The sequence below is a fragment of the Plecotus auritus genome (assembly GCF_963455305.1).
Source record: "Plecotus auritus genome assembly, chromosome: 10".
NCBI lineage: Eukaryota > Metazoa > Chordata > Mammalia > Chiroptera > Vespertilionidae > Plecotus > Plecotus auritus.
Genome location: NC_137785.1, coordinates 3,191,390 through 3,215,350, shown reverse-complemented (window position 1 = coordinate 3,215,350; position 23,961 = coordinate 3,191,390). Strand labels below are relative to the sequence as shown.

Here is a 23,961-nt window from a genome sequence, read left to right as displayed (position 1 = left end):
GGGACAGTGAACGGGCCCCCTGTTTAAAAAGTTTGAGGACCCCTGTACCTGGTTCATAGGTTGACGCTCAACCACGGAGCCACACTGGCTGGGATGTCATGAAGCACCTTTAAAAAGCCAGTGTGTGTGTGTGTTCAGGGCTCTGCTTGTATTGTTTTCTATAATCCTTACATCTCCCCTCCCAAGAGAAGTTGGTGATATTTTAATCTGGAGTGACACCACTCGCCCCGGACATTCCTGGTTTTTGCATGAAAACTCTCTCCTCCATGAAAACTATCTCCTTCTGACCCTGGGCAAACCAGGATGGTTGGCCATCCTGTTATATTTCCTCTCTTATGGGGCAGAAACTGAGGCACAAAGAGGTGGGATACGTTGCTGAAGGTCACTGAGCCAGTGAAGGACAGAGCTGGAATTGGGACACGGACCCACATCTTTCGTGATGTTCCATTTTTCTCTCTTTGTAATCCTCACCCGAGGATATGTTTTTCATTGATTCTAGAGCAGTGGTTCTCAACCTTTCCAATGTCGCGACCCTTTAGTACAGTTCCTCCTGTTGTGGTGACCCCCCAACCATAAAATTATTTTCGTTAATGAATCGTAATGTAAATATCTGTGTTTTCCGATGGTCGTAGACTCTACAGCAGCGGTTCTCAACCTGTGGGTCGCGACCCACAAGTTGAGAACCCCTAGAAGGGTCGCCTAAGACCATCGGAAAACACAGATATTTACTTGACCATTCATAACAGTAGCAAAATTACAGTTATGAAGTCGCAACGAAAATAATTTTATGGTTGAGGGTCACCACAACGTGAGGAACTGTATTAAAGGGTCGCGGCATTAGAAAGGTTGAGAACCACTGTTCTAGAGAGGTGAAGGGGGAGGGAGGGAGAGAGAGAGAGAGAGAAAGATCCACGTGAGAGAGAAACATTGATTGGCTGCCTCCTGCACACCCCCTACTGGGGATGGAGCCCACAACCCGGGCATGTGCCCTGACCAGGAATTGAACCAGTGACCTTCTGGTGCATGGGACAATGCTCCAACCAACTGAGCCACACCATTTTTCTATTTATTTATTTGAGAGGGAGAGAAAGAGAGAGAGAGAGAGAGAGAGAGAGAGAGAGAGAGAGAGATATCAATTTCTTATTGTACTTATTTATGCGTTCATTGGTTGATTCTTTTTTTAAAAATATTTTATTGATTTTTTACGGAGAGGAAGGGAGAGGGATAGAGAGCCAGAAACATCGATGAGAGAGAAACATCGATCAGCTGCCTCCTGCACACCCCCCACTGGAGATGTGCCCGCAACCAAGGTACATGCCCTTGACCAGAATCGAACCTGGGACCCTTCAGTCCGCAGGCCGACACTCTATCCACTGAGCCACACCGGTCAGGGCCATTGGATGATTCTTATACGTGCTCCTGACTGGGGATTGAACCTGCAACCTTGGCGTATGGAGACAGCGCTCTAACCAACTGAGCTATCCAGCCAGGACCCCATTGTCCTTAACAACAAGGCTGAGGTCTTTCCCGTTACCTCCACAGCTCCACATCCTCTAGCTCTGCTGCCTCTCACGCCACAGCCATCTTCTGCCGTGGTGCCTCACGGAGGGTCTCTCTCAACCCACCAAAGCTCTGCACAACCCCCCCCCCCCCACCGCCCCAACACGAAGCCCACGCCATTCTCTCTGCCTGAGCTGCTTCTCTCTCTCCTTCCCAATGTCTCCGCCTGGCTAACCCCTCCTCACCTTTCAGGTTTCAGACCCAGAAACAAAGTCTTCAAGATGCCTTCCCTGGCACCCCCAACAGGTTAGCAACCATCGCCCCCCCCCCCTTTATAGGTGCCCAACAGTATCCACAGGTGCACCCAGAAACACACGTCCCACCTGTCCTCAATTTAGGGTTCTTCCGTTGCCTGCTTCTCCTACCAGACTTGGCTCGCTGGCATTCTCTGCATGTAGGGGCCTTGCCCGCCCAATCTTCCTGCATCCTCCATCCCGTGCACGTAGATGTCCCGCTGATGTTGGTTAAAGGGAAAGGCTGACTTCCTGATGGAGTCCGAGGCTTGCCTGCGTCGTCGCTGGTAGCATTTCTGCCTCTGCTCTCCTCGGACTGGCCGGGGACGCTTCCTGGGTTGGGGGGTCCAAGATCCCAGTCTTAATGCCGATTTCTCTCTTTACTCTGCACCCCCACTGGAACCTGGCTGCCTGCATGCTCACCTCCAGATAGGACAGAAGAAGAAAGTAAGTATTGGGGCAGTCCCACGTTTGTGTCCTTGAAATTACCTTCTTGGAACCCTCCCTGGGCCTGGAAACTCCTTTTTTTTTGTTTGTTTATTTTTTAAAATATATTTTATTGATATTTTACAGAGAGGAAGGGAGAGGGATAGAGAGCTAGAAACATCGATGAGAGAGAAACATCGATCAGCTGCCTCCTGCACACCTCCCACTGGGGATGTGCCCGCAACCAAGGTACATGCCCTTGACCGGAATCGAACCTGGGACCCTTCAGTCCGCAGGCCGACACTCTATCCACTGAGCCAAACAGGTTTCGGCCTGGAAACTCCTTTAAAATGTTGGGGGAAGGGCCCTGGTGATTTTTAAAAAGCATTTTTATTGATTGATTTTAAAGAGAGGGAGGGAGGGAGGGAGAGAGAGAGATTTGTTGTTCCACTTATTTATGCGTTCATTGGTCTTTTTTCCCCCAAATATATTTTTATTTTTGATTTCAGAGAGGAAGGGAGAGGGAGAGAGAGTTAGAAACATCAAAGATGAGAGAGAACTACCGACCGGCCACCTCCTGCATGCCCCATGCTGGAGATTGAGCCCGCAACCCGGGCATGTGCCCCACCCTGAATCGTGACCTCCTGGGTTCATAGGTCGATGCTCAACCACTGAGCCCTGCCAGCGGGGCTCAGAGGTCTATCTTTGAATGTGCCCTAACTGAGGACTGAACACACAACTTCAGTGTATCGGGACGACGCTCTCACCAACTGAGCTACCCCGCCAGGAGCCTTGCATTTAGACATGGCCTTGGGTCAGGAACAAAATTAGTGCAAACAAACTCCATCAAAGAATGGAGCTGTGGGGGTTGGGTTGAGAAGGGAGCCCTGATTTGGAGTGATGGCCCATTTCTGTGGTGTAAATACTTTAACTCTGGCTGATCTCAAGCTCGTAATGGGCCCTCACCGGTTTGGCTCAGTGGATAGAGCGTCGGCCGGCGGACTGAAAGGTCCCAGGTTCGATTCCGGTCAAGGGCACGTACCTTGGTTGCGGGCACATCCCCAGTAGGAGGTGTGCAGGAGGCAGCTGATCTTTCTCTTTCATCGATGTTTCTAACTCTCTATCTCTCTCCCTTCCTCTCTGTAAACCATCAATAAAATATATTTAAAAATAAGTAAATAAAGCTAGTAATGGTTTCACAGCTGGCTCGAAAAATTTGTAAACACTTAACCACTTTTTGTGTGAGTCAACTCCAGCATGGGGGTGGAACGGACGAGTAAGGTTAATGTCCATTCTTCTTTCTCAAGTCCTGCTTCCACTCTCCTTGAGATGGAGAGGTGGTGAGTCAATGGTACCCACCTGTTTGGGGTCATTAATTGGGTCTTCTCAACGAAACCCCTCCAGTGACTGTATTAACCTCCCTTCTTTCATTTATAAAGCAAGATAAGGATGTCCTTATTATTTTAAGACTAGTGGCCCAGTGCACGAAATTCATACAGGGAGGTTGTCCCTCAGCCCCACCTGCACCCTCTCCAATCTGGGGCCCCTTGGGGGGATGTCTGACGGCCCGTTTAGGCCTGATCTGGACATCCCTCTTGCAATCCAGGACCACTGGCTCCTAATTGCTCACCTGCCTGCCTGCCTGCCTGCCTGATCACCCCTAACCACTCTACCTGCTGGCCTGATCACCCCCAACTTCCCCGCGACCGGCCTGCTCTCTCCCAACTGCCCCCCCACTGCAGGCCTGCTCGCCCCCAACTGCCCCCCCTGCTGGCCTGATTGCCTCCAAATGCTCCCCCTCCGGCCTGATCACCCCCAACTGCCCCCCCACCAGCCTGATTGCCCCTAACTGCCCCCCCTTCTGGCCTGCTCTTCCCCAACTGCCCCCCGCCCCTGTGCCAGCCTGATCACCCCTAACCACCTCTGCCTCAGCCCAGCCACCATGGCTTTCTTTGGAAGGTCTCCCAGTCTAATTAGCATATTACCCTTTTGTTAGTATAGATAGCCTCTCCATGACTGTGAGATAAATATTTAATAAAGTACAAAAAAGAGTACATGGGGAAAAAAAGTGAAATCTGAGTAAGTAAGGTCGATAGCCCGGTGAATGGTATTGGGTCAATGCCAATTTACTGGCTTTGATAAAGTCCTATAGTTATGTAAGATGTCACCCTGGGGGTGGCGGAGAAGCTGGACAATGGGTACCCAGGACCCCTCTGTGCTATTTTTGCAATATCTTGTGAGTCTATAATTGGTCCACAATAAACACGTAATAATTTTTAAGGCTATTTAGTGAAGGAATAATGGAATGGACTCGGGGGAGGGAGGTTCATGTTGATCTCACTTTCTCGCTCACTCTTTTCCACATGGACTCTCTGACTTCTGGTTCTGCTGCACCCTTCAGTGAAAGGTACGTTATTTCTTGGGCACCTTGGATGCTGGGAAGAAGCGAAAGCAAGAGAGAGAAGGGACTCTTTGGGTTCTTCTCCATGGAAGAGCCACATTGCAAGAGAGACCCTCTGCTAAGGGAGGTCTCCTTCTGTCCCAACTTCCAAAGGAGGCTCAGGATGGGCTGTAGGGGTCCACATGCCCCCCCCCCAAGATTGCACTTAAAGTCGTGAGAGTATGTGGGGAATGCGGGAGGCTCCGCGGCAGTAGGCGCGATGGGGTAGGTGAGCACATATACGGTTCCCAGTCTTCATTGGATTCTCAAAAGCCGAAGACCGCTGCCCCAGAATACAGAGACGTGTTGAGTTGCACGTATTTGTTGAGAGGGAGGCTGAATAAGGAGACCCAAGAGGTGCAACTCTTCCCTCAAGCTTTTCTCCCGTCCTGACCCCACAGGCGAGAAAGGAGATAAAAATGGGTCCGGCGGAATCTTCTTCTTATAATTTTCTTAATCTTTGGGGGATGAATCCCCAAGGACACTGAGTCCCTGGGGACCCTGGCCACGTGGGGAAATGTGTCTCCCAAGGGGACAAATATAGTAGAAGCATCTAAAATCACTCACCGTGGACCCCCAGCCCATCCCATGAAATTCAGACAACGCTCTCACTTCCCTCCTATGCGCTGGTCTCTTCTGAGAACCAACGGGGTGGGATGAGCTAGGAAGGAGCCATTAACACCTTGCTCATTCTCTCACCCTTGTTTCTGTTGGTGCCAACGACTCCTACTGGATTTTCCCCTCCGTGGTGCTCACATCTCAACAGTATTGAAACGTAAGACTCTTGTTCTATGTCCCTGCCCCTCCCCTCTTTTGCCGTGTTCACTTTCTTTTTTTTTTAATTTTAATTTTTAAAATATATTTTTTATTGATTTCAGAGAGGAAGCGAGAGGGAGAGAGAGATACAACCATCAATGAGTCAGAGATCAGCTGCCTCCCACATGCCCCACACTGGGGATTGAGCCGACAACCCAGGCATGTGCCCTGACTTGGGAATCGAACCGGGACCTCCTGGTTCGTAGGTTGATGCTCAACCACTGAACCATGCCGGCCAGGCCCATATTTACTTTCTTAGGTCTGCTCAAGGGTCCATTCCTAGCCATGGATCATCTCTTAGAGAACTTATTTTAGCCCAGGGACTGGAAAATAATGCATTATCTTCCCCTTCAAAGAAGTGGGTTGTCTTAGGAGAACCAATCCCCACCCCAAGTCAGGAATATGGGTGATGCTATTATAATGATGGTGATGACCATAACGAATAGTCACTAAGAGTTTCTCAGGTATCAGGCACCTTTATGTATTATGTTATATATCCCCTAAAAACTTTCTAATGGCCCAGCGGCGTGGCTCAATGGTTGAGCATCAACCTATGAACCAGGAGATAATGGTTCTATTCCTGTCAGGGCACATGCCCAGGTTATGGGCTCGATCCACAGTGTGGGGCGTGCAGGAGGCAGCCGATCAATGGTTCTCTCTCATTATTGATGTTTCTCTCTCTTTCTCCCTCTCCGAAATATATTTTAAAAACATATTGTAAAAAAAAACTTTCTAATGGTAGGCATTATCCATCTGAAGTATGTAGGTGCCTACAGCATGGTGACACTAGTATATGGAGAGGTGGTGGCTACCTTCCCAACCTAACCCTGATTCTGCGCAAGTCCTTTAAGCCATTAGATTCCCCTCGGACCCACACAATGAGATTTTGGTCAGCTCCCCCCGCCCAGTTCCCTGCCATACATCCTAACTGCCCACCACCTCCCATCTTGGCTCTTCTCTCATTGGTCCTGATCTCCCGCCTTCTGATCTTGTGGTTTTTCCTCCCTACTTATGGTCTCATCTCTCATGGCTCCTTAAACTCAACAATCTGGACTTTGCAAACCTGACCGTGGTCTTGCCTCCGGGACCACACTTCCTTCTGGATGGACGACATCAGAGATTCTAGGTGAGTATCTCACTCCATCCATGACCTGGGATTTTGGTGGAAATCTTGTCTGGCAAGAATATCCTTTAATACCTAGTATGTGTCGGGACTATGGAGGGTGGTGGAAACCAAAAAAGATGAACCAAAAAGATGTTCTCATACCTCTACATAAACTCATAGTCTAATGCGGAAGACAGGCACGTGATAGGGGAGCCAGATGAATAGTTATAATACAACTAGAGGCCCAGTGCACGAAATCCGTGCACTGGGGTGGGGGGAATGATCCCTCAGCCTAGCCTGCACCCTCTTGCAGTCTGGGACCCCTCAGGGGATGTCCTACTGATGGATTAGCACTGCCCTGGAGGCAGGAGAAGCTCCTGCCACCGCCGCTGCACCAGCCATCAGCCCGGCTTCTGGTTGAGCAGCGCTCCCCCTGTGGGAGCACACTGACCACCAGGGGGCAGCTCCTGCATTGAGCCTCTGCCCCTGGTGGTCAGTGCGGGTCACAGTTACCTGTCGTTCCACCATTTGATCGATTTGCATATTAGCCTTTTATTATATAGGAAATGAATGAATGTCCTCAGGAAGGGGCAATGAGAAAAGGTGAGAGGTCGCTTGGGATGAGCGTGTTGAATCTGTTGGTCTGGGGGCACTTATCATGCTGCCTTATGCAATTCAGTGTGTATGTTGTATGTAATTTGTATGTTGTCTTCCATAGGTTTGCTGAGCCTCCAAGTGCTAAATGGTAAGTGGTGAATGCTCTTTGGCCTCACTACTGGTTTTTGGTCCCATACACAGAAATAGAGAGATACTGGCTTTTTAAAAAAGGTGTTGAAAGGGCCTTTATACCCTGTCATCATCCTTATCATTAGCATCATGCATGTTTAACATTTTTCCTTCATCTGGCAACAAATACTAATAGATATTAGCTACCCTAAGTCCCATTCTAGGGAATAGAACAGACAAAAATATGTGCCCAGCTGGAACTAATGAGAGGAGAATGAAAAAAATAAAGAAGGAGGTTAAGTCTGTTGGACGCTGAAAAGTTCTATGAAGTTAGTAGGGGAAGGCAGTGGGAAATGCATTGTGGGAGAGGTTGATACGTTTTTAAAGGGTGATCAGGGAAAGTGACATTTCAGCAAAGACTTGAAGGAGGTGAGAAAGCCAGTCATGTGTACGACTGGGCTAAGGGTGTTCCAGGCAGAGGGAACAGCGTGTGCAAAGACCATGAGGCAGGAGAGTGCTGGGATCAGGGGACAGCAAGGAGGCTCATGGCATTCCCTTCTCGTGTGAGGCACCCAGAAGCGCTGTTTACAGTTTGGTCTCCATCCATGTCATAATTCATTGATGATTTCTTTTCTTGCTTCCTCTCCTTCTCACCCCCTTCCCTATCCCTCCTTCCCTCCCTCCCTCTTTTTCTTTCTCTTTCTCCTCCTTCTTTCTCTTCTTCCTCCCCCTCTTTCTTCTTCCTCCCCCACCTCCTCCTCCTTCTCTTCTTCTCCCACTTCCACCACCACCTCCTATTTCTTCTCCTTCTCCTTCTTCTTCTTCTTCTTCTTCTTCTTCTTCTTCTTCTTCTTCTTCTTCTTCTTCTTCTTCTTCTTCTCCTCCTTCTCCTCCTTCTCCTCCTCCTCCTCCTCCTCCTCCTCCTCCTCCTCCTTCTTCTTCTTCCGCTTCTTCTTCTTTTTCTTTTCTTCTTCTTCTTCTTCTTCTTCTTCTTCTTCTTCTTCTTCTTCTTCTTCTTCTTCTTCTCCTCCTCCTCCTCCTCCTCCTCCTCCTCTTCCTCCTCCTCCTCCTCCTCCTCTTCCTTCTTCTTCTTCTTCTTCTTCTTCTTCTTCTTCTTCTTCTTCTTCTTCTTCTTCTTCTTCTTCCTCTTCTTCTTCTTCTTCTCCCTCTCCTTCTCCTCCTCCTCCTCCTCCTCCTCCTCCTTCTTCTTCTTCTTCCGCTTCTTCTTCTTCTTCTTCTCCTCCTCCTCCTCCTCTTCCTTCTTCTTCTCCTTCTCCTTCTCCTCCTCCTCCTCCTCCTCCTCCTCCTCCTTCTTCTTCTTCTTCCTCCTCCTCCCCCCTCCTCCATTTTTAGAAGAAACAAGTGACTGCAAAGAAGAAGGTGAGTGCATGGAATCTGGAGAACGGTGAGCTCCTTCAGGCTGGGTTACCATAAGCCCTGAGAAGATCTCAGGTAACCAAGGTCGAGGTTTCAGTACCTGGGAAGTGCTTTTGCAGGGCATCCAAAGCCTGCCCCCTTCTGACTGCTCACTAGTATCAAGGTGACCCCCCATCCTAAGATATGAATGGAAAACATTTTTGTGTTTCCCAGTCCCTTCTGCTATTGATCTCTGAACCTTGTTCCCTCCTTGGAAGTTACCAGGCAAGTCCTGAGTGACAGGACTGTATGGATGAAAACGAAGAGCAAGGACACCAGAGAACATAAGCAAGCTTCTAGGTGACCCAGATATTAGAGAGAAACACTTAAAAATAGCTAGGATTATTATTATTATTATTATTATTATTATTATTATTATTATTTTAAAATATGTTTTTATTGGTATCAGAGAGGAAGGGAGAGGGAGAGAGATAGAAACATCAATGATGAGAGAGAATCATGGATCAGCTGCCTCCTGCATGCCCCCCACTGGGGATCGAGCCTGTGCCCTGAACGGGAATCAAATCGTGACCTCCTGGTTCATAGGTCGATGCTCAACCACAGAGCCATGCCAGGCAATAGTTAGGCAATAGCTAGGATTGTTAAGTTCACAAAAATAGGTAAATGATTTCACCAGAGAATCATACTTTGTTTAAAAAGATAATCAAATGGAAATTATAGAACTGAGAACATATAACTGAAATGAAGATTCCAGGTGCTGACCTTAACATCAAAAGGGATCATTATTGGGGATGGTGCCTGATTCATGTATCATTAAATAAAGCCAATTAAATCTTTTTTTAAAGGTGATTATTGAGCTAGAAAACAGGAGAGATCATTCAAGTAAAGCACAATAGATGAAAGTATAGAAAATGCAGAAAAGAGCTCAAAAGACGTGTGATACTCAGTGAACAGTTGTGACGAATGTAAGGTTAGAATTTCAGAAGGAACCCTAACTGGTGTGGCTCAGTGGATAGAGCGTCAGCCTGCGGACTGAGGGGTCCCAGGTTCGATTCCGGTCAAGGGCATGTACCTTGCTTGCAGGCACATACCCAGTAGGAAGTGTGCAGGAAGCAGCTTATCAATGTTTCTCTCTCATCAATGTTTCTGACTCTCTATTCCTCTCCCTTCCTCCCTGTAAAAAATCAATAAAATATATTTTTTTAAAAAAAAAGAATTTCAGAAGGAGAATCAAGAGAAAATAAAGCTGAAGTAATCTCTGAAGCGTTAATGGCTAAGAATTTTGCATGTGGATAAAAATCACCACCAAACAACAGATTCTGAAAGTTCTCAGTGCCCCAAGGCTGAATGTGCGTTTAAAAAATCACTTTTACGAGTTCTGGCCAGGTGGGTCAGTTGGTTGGAGTGTCGTCCCATACACCAAAAGGTTTCGGGTTGGATTCCCAGTCAGGACTGTAAGGTTTAATCAGAGGTGTAAGACTTAATCTGACCGAAGCCAATAAGTTGACCAAGACAAGCAGGGTAAAAGCAAAAAATCGCGTTTATTGAAAGCTCTCGGGTGAGGTCCCGCGGTCTGAGAGCACAGGCCGGGGGAGTCACACTTATTCACCGGTGGGCTTAGAGAAAATGAATTCAAATTCTAAGCAAGGCTACAAGCAGAACTTCCCTTTTTATTAAAGAGCCAGCCCTATGTGCACTTAGTGGTTATCTCGCTGCTGGCCTTGAAAACAACACAGTTCTATCCAATTAAAAATGCACCTGGCATGGCATTGAAATTATGGGCATATCTAGTCTCTGGCCTACAAGGTCAGACAGCTTAAGTTTATCTTCCTCATTATTCAAGCAGGCTAGAAAGCAAAGTTTGTAAAGTTCCTGCTTTCCCAGCCCCAGACCTTACAAGGACACATACGTAGGTCGGGATTTTTGTCTTACCCAAGTTGGGTATATGGCGGTTCATAAAGCGAGAGCCTCCATCAATTTCAGATTGAAGTCATTCAGGGTCTCTCTCTGAGTACCATGGCATTAGGCTCTAAGTCAACAAGAAACGTACTAGAGGGGAGATTCCGAAAGAGCGGGAATTTCTAGACGAAGAGAGGGCACGCCTTCGGTGTAAGTCATTGCCATCCGCTCCTCCCAGTTAAGCTTCCCCCAACGACCATACCCACCAAGAAGCCATTCAGAAAAAGGAGCAAATGGAACATATTGAAGTGCGCCTACATGATGGTCACCTTCCTGTTTGTGTCCTACAACAAAGGAGACTGGGTAAGAAGGAGCCTGGTCCCTAGGGAGGGAGGAGGGGTGGGGAGGAGGGAGTGGGGAGGAGAGAGAGGGATGGGGAGCACAAAGAAGGGGGGAAGGGAGCCAAAGAGGAGCAAACAAAATATAGGAGAGGAGACCCCTCTTCCTTCCTTCCTCCCTCTCTCTCTCTCCATCCCTCTCTCCATATTTTTTGTTATTAATCTTTGCCCAAGGATATTTTTCCATTGATCTTTTTGAGTGCATGGAAGAGAGAGGCAAAGACAGAAACACATCGATGGGTTGCCTCCTGCACGAGCCCTGACCAGGCCCGGGGCCAGGGAGGAGCCTGCAACCAAGGTACATGCCCTTGACCGCAATAGAACCCGGGACCCTTTGGTCTGCAGGCCAATGCTCTATCCACTGAGCCAAACTGGCTAGGGCCATTCCCTCTCTCCATCCTCAGACTTGCATAGCACTCACATAGCCCCAGAGATTCCTGTAAAACACCACCACTTCATCTCTCTCTCTCTCTCCCCCTCTCTCCTTCTTGCTCACTACCTTTTTTCATGTAGGGGAAGCCCTTAAGAACCAAGGATTTTCCCAGCCAGTGTAGCTCAGTGGTTGAGCGTTGGCCTATGAACCAGGAGGTCATGGCTTGATTCCTGATCAGGACACATGCCCGGGTTGCAGGCTTGATCCCCAGTAGGGGGCGTGCAGGTGGCAGCTGATCCATGATTCTCTCTCATCATGGATGTTTCTCTCTCTCTGTCCCTCTCCCTTCTTCTCTGAAATAAATAAAAAAATATATTTTTTATTTTTATTTATTTATTTAAAACATATTTTTTATTGATTTCAGAGAGGAAGGGAGAAGAAGAGAGAGAGATAGAAACATCAATTATGAGAGGGAATCACTGATCGGCTGCCTTCTGCATGCCCCCTACTGGGGATAGAGCCCGCAACTTGGGCATGTGCCCTTGACCGGAATTGAACCCGGGACCTTTCCGTCCTCAGGCCGATGCTCTATCCACTGAGCCAAACCAGTTAGGGCAAAAAAATATATATTTTAAAAAGAACCAAGCATTTAGTATTTTGCGGAAGAAGCTGGAAGATGGGGTGGACGGTGGGAGCAGTGAGAGGTGAGGCTAAGTAGACCAGCAAGACCACGGGATGTTGCTAGAGGAAAGGACGAGAGAGGGGAAGGAAGGAAGGAAGGAAGGAAGGAAGGAAGGAAGGAAGGAAGGAAGGAAGGAAGGAAGGAAGGAAGGAAGGAAGCGGGGAGGGGGAAGGGAAGGTGTCAAGGTGACTTGCCTCACCCTTACCGTTTCCTTCTCTGTTTCCGGTTCACCCCTTCGTCAACCTCCCAGTGCTACTGCCACTACTGCAGCACGGAGTTGGAGATCAGGTATGTAACGGCAGGGAAGGGGGGTTTGCCCACTCCCGGGGTGGGAGGGCTTGGTCCCCACTGCCTAGTGTTTGAGTAGGGAACTCCAGGTGGGTTTGGGCACGCCAATCACAGAATCACAGAATGATATAAGAAGTTCCAATGTTCATCTCAAGCCACTGCTTGCCTCAGCCCATGAAGAGCCTCACAGGCGATCACGATTTGGAGAGCTGGAGGAATTAATTTATGGGTTTTAGATTGCTTATTTTTTCAGCTGTGGTAAAATACACAGGACATTCAGTTTACCATTCGTGATATTTCGTGCATTCACGACGTTGTGCCACCATCACCATTACCTAGCTCAGGAAATTTTTTATTTTTTTTATTTTTATTTTTTTTAAATATATTTTTATTGATTTATTTTACAGAGAGGAAGGGAGAGGGACAGAGAGTCAGAAACATCGATGAGAGAGAAACATTGATCAGCTGCCTTCTGCACACCCCCCACTGGGGATGTGCCCGCAACCAAGGTATATGCCCTTGACCGGAATCGAACATGGGACCCTTCAGTCCGCAGGCTGACGCTCCATCCACTGAGCCAAACCGGTCAGGGCAGGAAATTTTTTAAATGTTTATCATCCCTGAGGGAACTCTGTCCCCATAAGTAGTCTCTCTACCCCCTAATCTACTCTCTACACCTCTGAGCCAGTTACCACTAAGACACACTCTCTCTCTCTCTCTCTCTCTCTCTCTCTCTCTCACACACACACACACACACACACACACACACACACACACACACACACACACTATATGGCCTTTTGGGTCTTACTTAAGATACTGTTTTCGCCGAAACCGGTTTGGCTCAGTGGATAGAGCGTCGGCCTGCGGACTGGAGGGTCCCGGGTTCGATTCCGGTCAAGGGCATGTACCTTGGTTGCGGGCACATCCCCAGTGGGAGGTGTGCAGGAGGCAGCTGATCGATGTTTCTAGCTCTCTATTCCTCTCCCTTCCTCTCTGTAAAATATCAATAAAATATGTTTAAAAAAAAAAAAAGATACTGTTTTCAAGGTTGTAGCATGCATCAGTACTCCATTCTTTTACATGGCTGAATAGTATTCCATGGAATGGATATACCACGTTTTATTTATCCATTCATCAGTCCAAGGACATTTGAGTTGTTTTCCACCTTTTGCCTGTTGAGAATAGTGCTGCTGTGACCATTTGTGTACACGTTTTCATGTGAACACCCATTTCCAATTCTTTTGGGTACATACATAGGAGTGGAACTGCTGGGTCAATTTATATTTCTACTAGAGGCCCGGTGCACAAAATTCGTGCACGGGGCAGGGGGGGGGTCTTCTCAGCCCAGCCTGTACCCTATCCAATCCGGGACCCCTCGGGGGATGTCCGACTGCCGGTTTAGGCCCAGTCCCCAGGATCGGACCTAAACCAGCAGTCGGACCTCCCTCTCACAATCCGGGACCACTGGCTCCTAACTGCTCACCTGCCTGCCTGCCTGATCGCCCCGAACTGCCCCCCCCTGCTGGCCTGGTCACCCCCAACTGCCTCCCCCTGCCGGCCTGGTTGTCCCTAACTGCCACCCCCCCCCTACCAGCCTGGTCACCCCTTACTGCCCTCCTGCCAGCCTGGTCACCCCCAATTGCCCCACCCCCGGGCTGGCCTGGTTGCCCCCAACTGCCACTGCCTCTGTGGGCCTGGTCGCCCCACACAGCCTGCTGCTCAGTCCTTTGGTCGTCCTTCACTAACCCCCTGCCGGCCTGGTCGCCCCACGCAGCTTGTTCGGTCATCCGTTCGGTTGTAACGGTTGCTTAAACTTTTATATATAGAGATGTTTCAGTTATTTGAGGAACTCACTCAATAAATTTTTATTGGGCCACTACTCTATGACAAATTCTGGATTGGTTAAGATGACACATTGTATGTTATGTGGATTTTACCACAATTTAAAAAAAAAAAAAGCCGAAACCGGTTTGGCTCAGTGGATAGAGCGTCGGCCTGTGGACTGAAAGGTCCCGGGTTCGATTCCGGTCAAGGGCATGTACCTTGGTTGCGGGCACATCCCCAGTGGGAGGTGTGCAGGAGGCAGCTGATGGATGTTTCTCTCTCGTCGATGTTTCTAGCTCTCTATCCCTCTCCCTTCCTCTCTGTGAAATATCAATAAAATATATTAAAAAAAAAAAAAAACTCACATAATCATGTTAACTTAAAAAAAAAAAAAACTATAAAAGGAGGGGTGGAAGCTAGATGCACCCTTAAGCATTTTTTTTTAATTTTTATTTTTTTGGTTAATGGACCCCTGCACCACCATTCTGTGAGCCCCTCTGGGAGCAAGAGTCTACTTAATCTATCGCTGAGACTCCAGTACCCAGAGAAAACTTTATATATTCACTCCCGGCACCAACCCTGGGTGCTCCAGTGTGCCATGTTGGGGGGTCCTTGAGCTTACGAAGGTCTCCCGAGGGTAGGGGGCAAACATGAGTTTTCTTGGAAGGCCCGACAGGGTGCTGTGACACAGAGGAACTGGAGAGGGCGCCTTCTTTCTACGGTTTGGGGTTAGAACAGGGGTGGGCAAACTTTTTGACTCGAGGGCCACCATGGGTTCTTAAACGGGACCGGAGGGCCGGAACAAAAGCATGGATGGAGTGTTTGTGTGAACTAATATAAATTCAAAGTAAACATCATTACATAAAAGGGTACGGTCTTTTTTTAATTTCAATAGTTTTATTCATTTCAAACATTTTAACAAGAAGAATGTAAACACTAATTATTATCATTTGAAACTTCAAAAAATGGAGGAATCATAGCACAATAACATACCTTCTATTGAAGATGGCAAAGGCAAAATAAAATTGCCTAACAAAGGAAAGGTACAAAAGCCTTTCAAATTAAACTTAAATATAATAAAATAATTTAAAACTAAAACAAATAGAAAAAGAACAAAATGTGTAAACAGTAAATGAAACATTTTCTTTAGTGCAACTTCCAAATTATGCCCGGGACGTAGATGTAGATGGCCATGTAGACTGGGTTGAAAGGTTTTTGGTCTTTAAAACATCACCTTCAGTGGGAACAGTGTTGTTGGTCTCCTTTTTAGCTAATGCTCTGATACTGTGCTCTCCAGGGGTGTGTCTCCCTACATCACCAGGATAACGTGTCTCCGCATTCCCAGGGTGATGTCGGGGGACGCGTCCGCGGGCATTACAAGGAGCCTCTGGAAGATGGAGAGGTTGTTCCTTCTACTGAATGGGGGATATAAATCCGCCCACTCAGAAGAAGGAGCTGCGGCCGTGTTTCCCGATGTTGCCATGTTAACACTGCTGCTGGTGAAGGAGCGGAGGGGAGAGCAAGAGGGCCGGATAGAACAGCCGAACGGGCCGGATCCGGCCCGCGGGCCGTAGTTTGCCCACGGCTGGATTAGAAGAACCCCTCTCCGAAGAGGAGATATTTGTACTGAGTAATGGGGAGGAGCCATTATCGACGGAGATCTATGGAAGTGTGTCTCGGGTGGTGGGAAAACCTGTAGGGTGGAGGGACAGAGCGAGTGAAGCATAGTGAGTGAGGAGAGTGGTCTAATATGCAAATGGATGCATAAATACATTTCTTTCCTTTCTTTTTTTTTATTCCTTTCCTTAGAAACGACCCCTGCTGTTCTTTCTAGCAAACCCTGCTCCATCTCAGCTCAACCTTTACAGGTTCTCCGTCCCCCAGGTAGTCTCATCTTCCAAGAAACTTCTCTGTGCCTGAAGGGTAACGAATTGGGTCCTTTGAGGAATAACACCTTCCTGCCCAGAGGCACGGTGGAAACGCGTCTCTGAGGGCCACACGGAGAGACGGGCTGAGAGAGTCACGGAGAGACGGGCTGAGAGAGTCGCTGAGTGAGCACTGGCAGGGGTTTCCCCCATCACCCTCCTTCCAGACCCTCTTCAACCCTTCCCCGCTGTTTCCGTAATAAAACGTCCACTTGTTGAAACGGCCGAACGCTCGGTTATGCCATTCGCCCAACGTGGAGAATGAATAACGTGTAGGGTGGCAGGGGTGCCAAGAGCCGTGTGTATCACACAATTCCGGCCACACCCCGAGAAGGAGGCTCTGTGATGCTGCTTACTTCCCAGGGGGAGACACTGGCTCAGGGGGTGCTGTGCAAAGCGCCGAGGTCCCAGAACACCTGAGCGTTTTGTTCTTGGATTCCCAAAGGGATGACGCAGTGGGCTGGCCGTGGAACACAAGGGTTTCCCGCCACGCTGGCTGCCACCAGTGACGTGGAACCGCCAAGTCCCATCCAGCCTGCAGACGGGCCACCCCGGGGCAGCTGGCTGGGGCTACTATTGTTTCCTCGCCCCTTCTAGACTTCCCCAGCACAAGGTTTTATAGAGCACGTGTGGTGGAGCGGATACGGGTGAACAACCACTGGGGTCCAGACCAAATTAAAATTCAGGGAGCCTTTATCAGCCGGCCGGCGACTGCTCTGCCTTTCTCCACGCAGGGAGTCCAGAGAGCAGCCCCGACCCTTTGTGCGGGACCGCTTTTAAGCACATGAACCACATCCTGTTTTTGCAGAGCACGTAACCCAAGACAAGACAGTTTTTCCCAAGCCACGTCAGGGTCATGCCATGGACGACCATGTTATTCACAGGGTCATCCTGTTCTTCAGAAAGGTGACCGTGTTCTCTGAAAGAAGGCCTACGTGCTGGGAAGGGGCCATGAGACCGTATCTCGAGGCCTGGCCTGGTGTCAGCACTGACCACTCCATCTGGGGCATAGTCCACGGCCTCTCTGGAATGGGAGTAGTAAGCATGCTCAGAAATTCCCGCTCTCTAACAGTACGGAAGTCAGAGAAAAAACAGGGCATGCAGGGGGAAGGGGGTGTGTTTTTGTGCAAGCTGCGTGAGACCAAAACTGCTAGGTGTTTTCTTGACTCAGGAGCTGGCCAGGTTTCCAAGGTCTCACAGCCCGCTGACGGATGGCCTTCACTGCATTTCCCACAGGCGGGAGGGGCAGATGGAGCATGAGGAAGGGGCCCGTGTTCTCATTTACCATCCAGTAGGGATTGGTCATGTGTCCAAGGTCACATGAGTGACAGAGCTGATTTTTCTGACCTCAGAGAGGAGAGGAGAGGGAGAGAGAGATAGAAACATCCATGATGACGGAATCATGGATGGGCTTGCCTCCTGCACACCCCACACTGGGGATGGAGCCCACAACCCGGGCATGTGTCCTGACTGGGAATTGCACCATGACCTCCTGGGTCATGGGTCAACGCTCAACGCTCAACCACTGAGCCCACGCTGCCTGGGCCAGAGCTGATTTTTTTTTATCCAGGTTTTACTCATTCCAAAGGCTGTGTGTGTGTGTGTGTGTGTGTGTGTGTGTGTGTGTGTGGTATTCAGGGGCTGACTTTGCTCCCCTAGGGGGACCTGTGTCAGAGTCTGGAGACATTCTCAGTTGTCACGACTTGGGGGCAGGATGGGGTGTTGCTCCTCACATCTAGTGGGGGGCTCAACACCCTCCATCGCCCCAGAGCAAAGAGTGATCAGATCCCAAGGTCAATGACGCTGAGGATGAGACATGCAGGTGCCCTTCCCGTGTCTCCTTAGTCAACACATAACGTCCTAGCCTTGGCTGGTGTGGCTCAGTAGACAGAGCGTTGGCCTGCAGATTGAATGTTCCGGGGTTTGATTCTGGTCAAGGGCACATGCCTGGGTTGGGGGCTCGATCCCCAGTAGGGGGCATGCAGGAGGCAGCCCATCCATGATTCTCATCATTGATGTTTCTATCTCTCTCCCTCCCCCTTCCTTTCTGAAATCAATAAAAACAAAACAAAGAACCATAATGCCCTAGGCCTGTTTGTCACCGCTGTCTCCCTGGCAACGGGCACTTTGGGGGCATCTACACTAATAAAAGAGAAAGATGCAAATTGACCATACCTTCGCGACGCCCATCAGCCAATCAGGAGTGGGTATGCAAATTAACCCAACAAAGATGGCGGGTTAATTTGCATACACAGGCACAGAGCATAGACTGAAGGCTCCGCCCGAGTGAAGACTGAAGACTGAAGGCTCCGCTGCGGCCCGGGTCCCGGGTGCCAGAGGAAAACAGGTGCTGGCAGCCAGGGAAAGGAATGCCTATTGCACAAATCTTCGTGCAACGGGCCTCTGGTTAAATAATGACCTGTTGACTGAATAACTGCAGGAGCCTGGAGCAGGCAGGGGCAGCTGGGAGCTCCTGAACGCTAACAGTGACCTACTTTCCCGCAGACAAGTGTTAACCTGAAAACAGAAAAGGCTTTCCAAGTGAGAGGCTACACCGTTTGTTTGAGGTCAAATATTTGGGAAGCACTGATTCAGGCAGAAGCCCAAATAGCAGGAGACAAAGGAAGTGGGTATTTATGAGGAAGCGAAGGGGCAATTCACCCACAGAAGGAAGGCATTGCCATCGGTCAGATAGCCTAACACAACGATGTTAATTCTAAATAATATTCTTTTTTAAAAAAATATACATTTTTATCCATTTCAGAGAGGAAGGGAGAGGGAGAGAGAGATGGAAACATCAATGATGAGGGAGAATCATTAATCGGCTGCCTCCTGCACGCCCCACACCGGGGATGGTGGAGTCCGCAACCTGGGCATGTGCCCTGACCGCAAGCCGTGACCTCCTGGTTCCATAGGTAGACGCTCAACCATTGAGCCACATCTGCCGGGCCTAGATAATATTATTTTTTTAAAAAAATTTGGCCCTGACTGGTTTGGTTCGGTGGATAGAGCTTTGGCCTGTTGACTGAGGGGTCCCAGGTTCAATTCCAGTCAAGGGCATGTACCTTGGTTGTGGGCACATCCCCAGTAGGAGGTGTGCAGGAGGCAGCTGATCTATGTTTCTCTCTCATTGATGTTTCTAACTCTCTATCCCTCTCCCTTCCTCTCTGTAAAAATTCAATACAAAATATTTTTTTCTTTTTTTTAAAACTATTTTTTTAATCCTCCCCAAGGATATTTTTTCCATTGATTTTTTAAAAATATATTTTATTGATTTTTACAGAGAGGAAGGGAGAGGGATAGAGAGTTAGAAACATGGATGAGAGAGAAACATCCATCAGCTGCCTCCTGCACGCCCCCTACTGGGGATGTGCCCGAAACCAAGGTACATGCCCTTGACTGGAATCGAACCTGAGACCCTTCATTCTGCAGGCCAGCACTCTATCCACTGAGCCAAACCAGTCAGGGCAATATTCTTAATTTTCTTCAGTCTAGTAGTCACCCATCCAGTAGTCATAATACCTGCTTTCTCATGATCTTTGAAGCTTTTTTAGGGTTTAATTTCCTTGAGACCCAGTCCAGAGGTTATTATGCCCTGTTTTAACATCCAAAAGTTTGAGGCCTAAAGCGTGCAAGACAGCTCCAGATCCATTTTTATGTCATTCCATTTGTTATTGTTCTTAATGACACAGGCATGAAACCGTATGGTCCAGGTTTGCAACCCAATTAGGGGCAAAACTAATAATGACCAACAGAAACGAGCGAATGAATTCCAGGGAAGTCTCTGAGCCAATACGGAAAGCAGCCATCCAGGCACCATGCTGGGAGTGCCTATGTATACTATTTATTATTGTTATTATTATTTTACTATTTTTCCAATGTTTCAGTGAAAGTTGACATTCAATATTATTTTATACTAGAGGCCCTGTGCACGAATTCGTGCATGGGTGGGGACCCTCTGGGTGGCCTACAGGATCGGGCCAAAACCCACAGTCCAACGCCTCCTGCAGCTCCTTACCTGCCACTCCTGATCATCCCGGCCCCACTGTGCCTGCTGCAGGCTCACGCCCAATCAGTCCCAACTGGGAGAGGCTCACGATGCTGCAGCAGCGCTAGCCAGCCATGAGCCCTGCGTCTGGCGCCCTCCCAAGGGGAGTGGCCTGTGGGATTGGGCTACGGGCTCTCCGACATCCCCTGAGGGGTCCCGATTGCGAGAGGGCCCAGGCCAGGCTGAGGGACCCCACCGGTGCATGATCAGACCAGGGGTGGACTGCGGAAGGGCTCCAGGTCATGTCTGGCCCATCTCTCTCAGTCCCAATCCGCCAGACCCCAGCAGCGAGCTAACATACGGGTCGGAGCATCTGCCCCCTGGTGGTCAGAGCACGTCATAGCAAGCGGTTGAGCAGCCTTAGCATATCATTAGCATATTACGCTTCGGTTGGTTGTTCAATTGTTCTGCCCTTTGGTCTATTTGCATATTACCCTTTTATTATATAGGATTTATAATACTTTTAGGAGTACAACATAGGGGTTAGACATGTATGTTTTCTTTTTTTTTTTTAAATCGTTACTGTTGAAAGTATTACATAGGTCCATTTATATAATTTATGAAGTGATCCAACCCGCTCTGCAATTCTATCCCCAACAAGGACAGCTCCCAGGAGCCCCTCTGGTCCCACCACTGGCTCCTCCCACACCTGGCCCCTCCTCGTCACAGGGCCGGAGTGTGACGTCACTACGCCAGGGGCGGAGAGCAAGCGAAAGGTGTTACCATAGTGACCGTTCACGCTCAGAAACTTCGACCTGGAGGGCTCCCTCCCGCTCCCCAACCGACCGCAAGGCCCGCAAACGCTTCCACCGCCGTAGCAGGACGTGGAAGATAAAAATAAAGCGGGAACGTCAGGATCGGGGACGTGGGGTGGGGTCTCCAGCACCCCAGCCCGTCCTCAACGCGCTGAACTACAATTCCCAGAAACCTCGGTGGCAACCTCCCCACCTCCTTCTTCTTTTCGGCTTCCCCAGCAAATAACAGATGGCGACACCATTTACAAGCGCTTCCTATGCACGGAGTCATCACTGGATGTAAGCCTTTTGGTCACAATCTCTTTTTTTTTATATAAACAAGGGCGTCTCCCGTTTCTCTGCCCCTTTGAGACTACAACACCCAGAAGTCTTTGGGCCACGCTTGCGCGGGCCCTCAGTGTGAGAGTTGCCTTGGAGACGGCGAGACGCCGGAAGCCTGAGGAGTAAGGCGGGGCCAGGGCGGAAGAAGGATTCCGATTGGCGGAGAGGCCACTCCGTCTGCTTTAAAGAACACGTCAGAGGGGCGCACGGGCGCATGGCGTTGGCGCCGCGCGCGCCCCAGGTCTGTGGAGACCGGGGACCCGCTAGCCTCCATCACCCGGGCAGTTTTCCCGGGTCGCGCCGCGGGGAGGCCGAGTCTGCGCCTGAAGACGCTCGGGGCCTGGTTCCCGAGGCCAGAAGTATGGACTCCGAAATGCCCCGGAGGTGAGTGCGACCCCCCCAGTTCCCCCGCCCCGGTTTCCAAACGGATTCTCAGTCTCCGTGGTAACAGGCCCTTCTCGTTTGCTTGTGACGTCACAGCCCCCCCCAATCCGGCGGCGTGGGAAGAGCACCTGGGTAAGGGCTTGTTAATTCTTAGCCGGGCCCCCTCCCTCCTCCCGGCCTGCGGGGGAGCGTGAACCGGGACCCTTTCCCCCTCTGCGGGCCTCCGTTTCCCCGTTTGTGACATGATCTTTGGGGCTCCTCCGGTGCTAGTTCTGGGGCCCCGGGCAAGGTGCACAGGCCCCGTGCCTCGGTTTCCCCACCTGCAGGGCGGGTGGTGCTGGCACCTGACGCGGACCACCACGGTTAGGAAGTTTCAGGAGCCTTAGGACAGACAGGGCCGCGTACCCAGCGACCGCTCCGAGGCCGGCGTCCGTGTTGATGTTTGAGGATTTGGATAAAAATGCCTCCCCCTGGCCCGGTGAGTCCCGGCCGATCGGTGAGGCTGTAACGTCGGTTAATGGTTTTCAGTCCTAGATCCTAAAGAGGGGTCTTTGCTTGTCCCCTTAGGATTCATTCAGTCACGAACCTCTCCTCCCCCCGCCGCCCCCCCCCCCCAAACGAACCGTGGGGTCACCCCTTCCCGGAAGCGAACAGCTGGGGGACACTCCACTGTCTTGCCTCTTCCAGCTGCCTGGAGCTGCTGGCGTTGGGTTCTAGGGACTGAAGGTGTGTGTGTTCCCCCCCCCCCCCCCGTTCATTTGTGGAAGCCCCAATCCCCAATGTGATGGCATTTGGACGTGGGGCCTTGGGGTGGTGCTTGGGTTTGAATGAGGTCCTGGGGGGAGCCCCACCACCACCATGAGGGGATTGGTGCCCTTATAAAGGGATGAAGCAGCCCTGACCGGTGTGGCTCAGTGGATAGAGCGTGGGCCTGCGGACTGAAGGGTCCCAGGTTCGATTCCCGTCAAGGGCATGGACCTTGGTTGCGGGCACATCCCCAGTAGGGGGTGTGCAGGAGGCAGCTGATCGATGTTTCTCCCTCATCGATGTTTCTAACTCTCTATCCCTCTCCTTTCCTCTCTGTAAAAAATCAATAAAATAAAAATAATAATAATAAAAAAAAAGGATGAAGCAGCCCAGCCCGTGTGGCTCGGTGGTTGAGCGTCAACCTATGAACCAGGAGGTCAGGGTTCGATTCCCGGTCAGGACACATGCCAGGCTCCATCCCCAGCGGGGGGCGTGCAGGAGGCAGCAGATCAACGATTCTCTGTCATCATTGATGTTTCCATCTCTTGCTCCCTCTCCCTTCCTCTCTGAAATCAATAAAATCTACACTCATAAAAGAGAAAGATGCAAATTGACCGTACCTTCGTGACACCCACCGGCCAATCAGGAGTGAGCATGCAAATTAACCCAACAAAGATGGCGGGTTAATTTGCATACACAGGCGCTGAGCGGCCGGGGGCGGGACACAGGTGTTCTGCACCGCCCCAGCCGCTCTGGGCCTCTGGGCAGCGTGGGAAGGCAGAAAGGCAGCTCTGGGCCGGAGCGAAGGCGGTGCTGTCAGCCAGGGGAAGGAAGGCCCATTCTTTTTTTTTTTTTTTAATATATTTTTATTTATTTTTATTTTTTTAATATATTTTATTGATTTTGTACAGAGAGGAAGGGAGAGGGAGAGAGAGCTAGAAACATCGATGAGAGAGAAACATCGATCAGCTGCCTCCTGCACACCTCCTACTGGGGATGTGCCCGCAACCAATGTACATGCCCTTGACCGGAATCGAACCCGGGACCCTTGAGTCCGCAGGCCGACGCTCTATCCACTGAGCCAAACCGGTTTCGGCTTTTTACATATATTTTTATTGATTTTAGAGAGGAAGGGAGAGGGAGAGAGAGATAGAAACATCAATGATGAGAGAGAATCATTGATTGGCTGCCTCCTGCACACCCCGCTCTGGGGATCGAGCCTGCAACCTGGGCATGTGCCCTGACCGGGAATCGAACTGGTGACCTCTTGGTTCCTGGGTCAATGCCCAACCGCTGAGCCACACCCGGCTGGGCAGGAAGGCCCATTCTTGCACGAATCTCCGTGCATCGGGCCTCTAGTTAATTGTGAAAAACAACCATATGCCACTTGCTAAGCATACACGCGACTCAGCAGAAATTCTGCCCACACGTGACCCTTGGTTATCTCACTGAGACCTTCTGGCAGCCCAGGGACGCCCTGCCCTGTCTTACAAACGGGGACACTGAGTCACAGGGTGGCGCTCTGAGCCTCCCTCCCCTCGTCTGCCGCGTGGAAGGCACCCCTGCCTCTGTGTGCTTGTGAGGACCTGAGGCGGTAACCCTCTGCGCTCCCAGCACACAGTAGGACCTCC

The 23,961-nt window shown here is 49.9% G+C and overlaps 3 protein-coding genes across 6 annotated transcripts in view; 2 read left to right on the top strand and 1 right to left on the bottom strand.

Moving 5' to 3' along the window:
* EDDM13 (epididymal protein 13) overlaps nt 1-16,038 on the top strand; it is a gene marked incomplete at both ends in the record, with an annotated part of 27,658 nt that extends 11,620 nt beyond the window's left edge. Inside the window, 5 exons of the mRNA XM_080644042.1 lie at nt 7,299-7,325; nt 8,660-8,686; nt 10,821-10,945; nt 12,286-12,323; nt 16,035-16,038. Of these exons, the coding sequence (XP_080500168.1) occupies nt 7,299-7,325; nt 8,660-8,686; nt 10,821-10,945; nt 12,286-12,323; nt 16,035-16,038 (221 nt within the window). The remainder of the gene's footprint in view (nt 1-7,298; nt 7,326-8,659; nt 8,687-10,820; nt 10,946-12,285; nt 12,324-16,034) is intronic.
* Nucleotides 12,710-23,961, bottom strand: part of LOC308234866 (sulfotransferase 2A1-like) — a 26,950-nt gene continuing 15,698 nt past the window's right edge. For both annotated transcript variants that reach the window (XR_013959149.1, XR_013959150.1), the window contains exon 7: nt 12,710-12,895. The gene's annotated coding sequence lies outside the window, so the exon portion shown is untranslated. The remainder of the gene's footprint in view (nt 12,896-23,961) is intronic.
* Nucleotides 21,396-23,961, top strand: part of LOC308234869 (sulfotransferase 2A1-like) — a gene marked incomplete at its 5' end in the record, with an annotated part of 64,902 nt that continues 62,336 nt past the window's right edge. Inside the window, one exon of one of the 3 annotated variants that reach the window (XM_080643289.1) lies at nt 21,396-21,583. Coding sequence is in view for 1 of the 3 variants with exons in the window: in XM_080643288.1 (XP_080499414.1) it covers nt 21,414-21,583 (170 nt within the window). The remainder of the gene's footprint in view (nt 21,584-23,961) is intronic. The other 2 variants (XM_080643288.1, XM_080643290.1) reach the window with 2 other exon arrangements.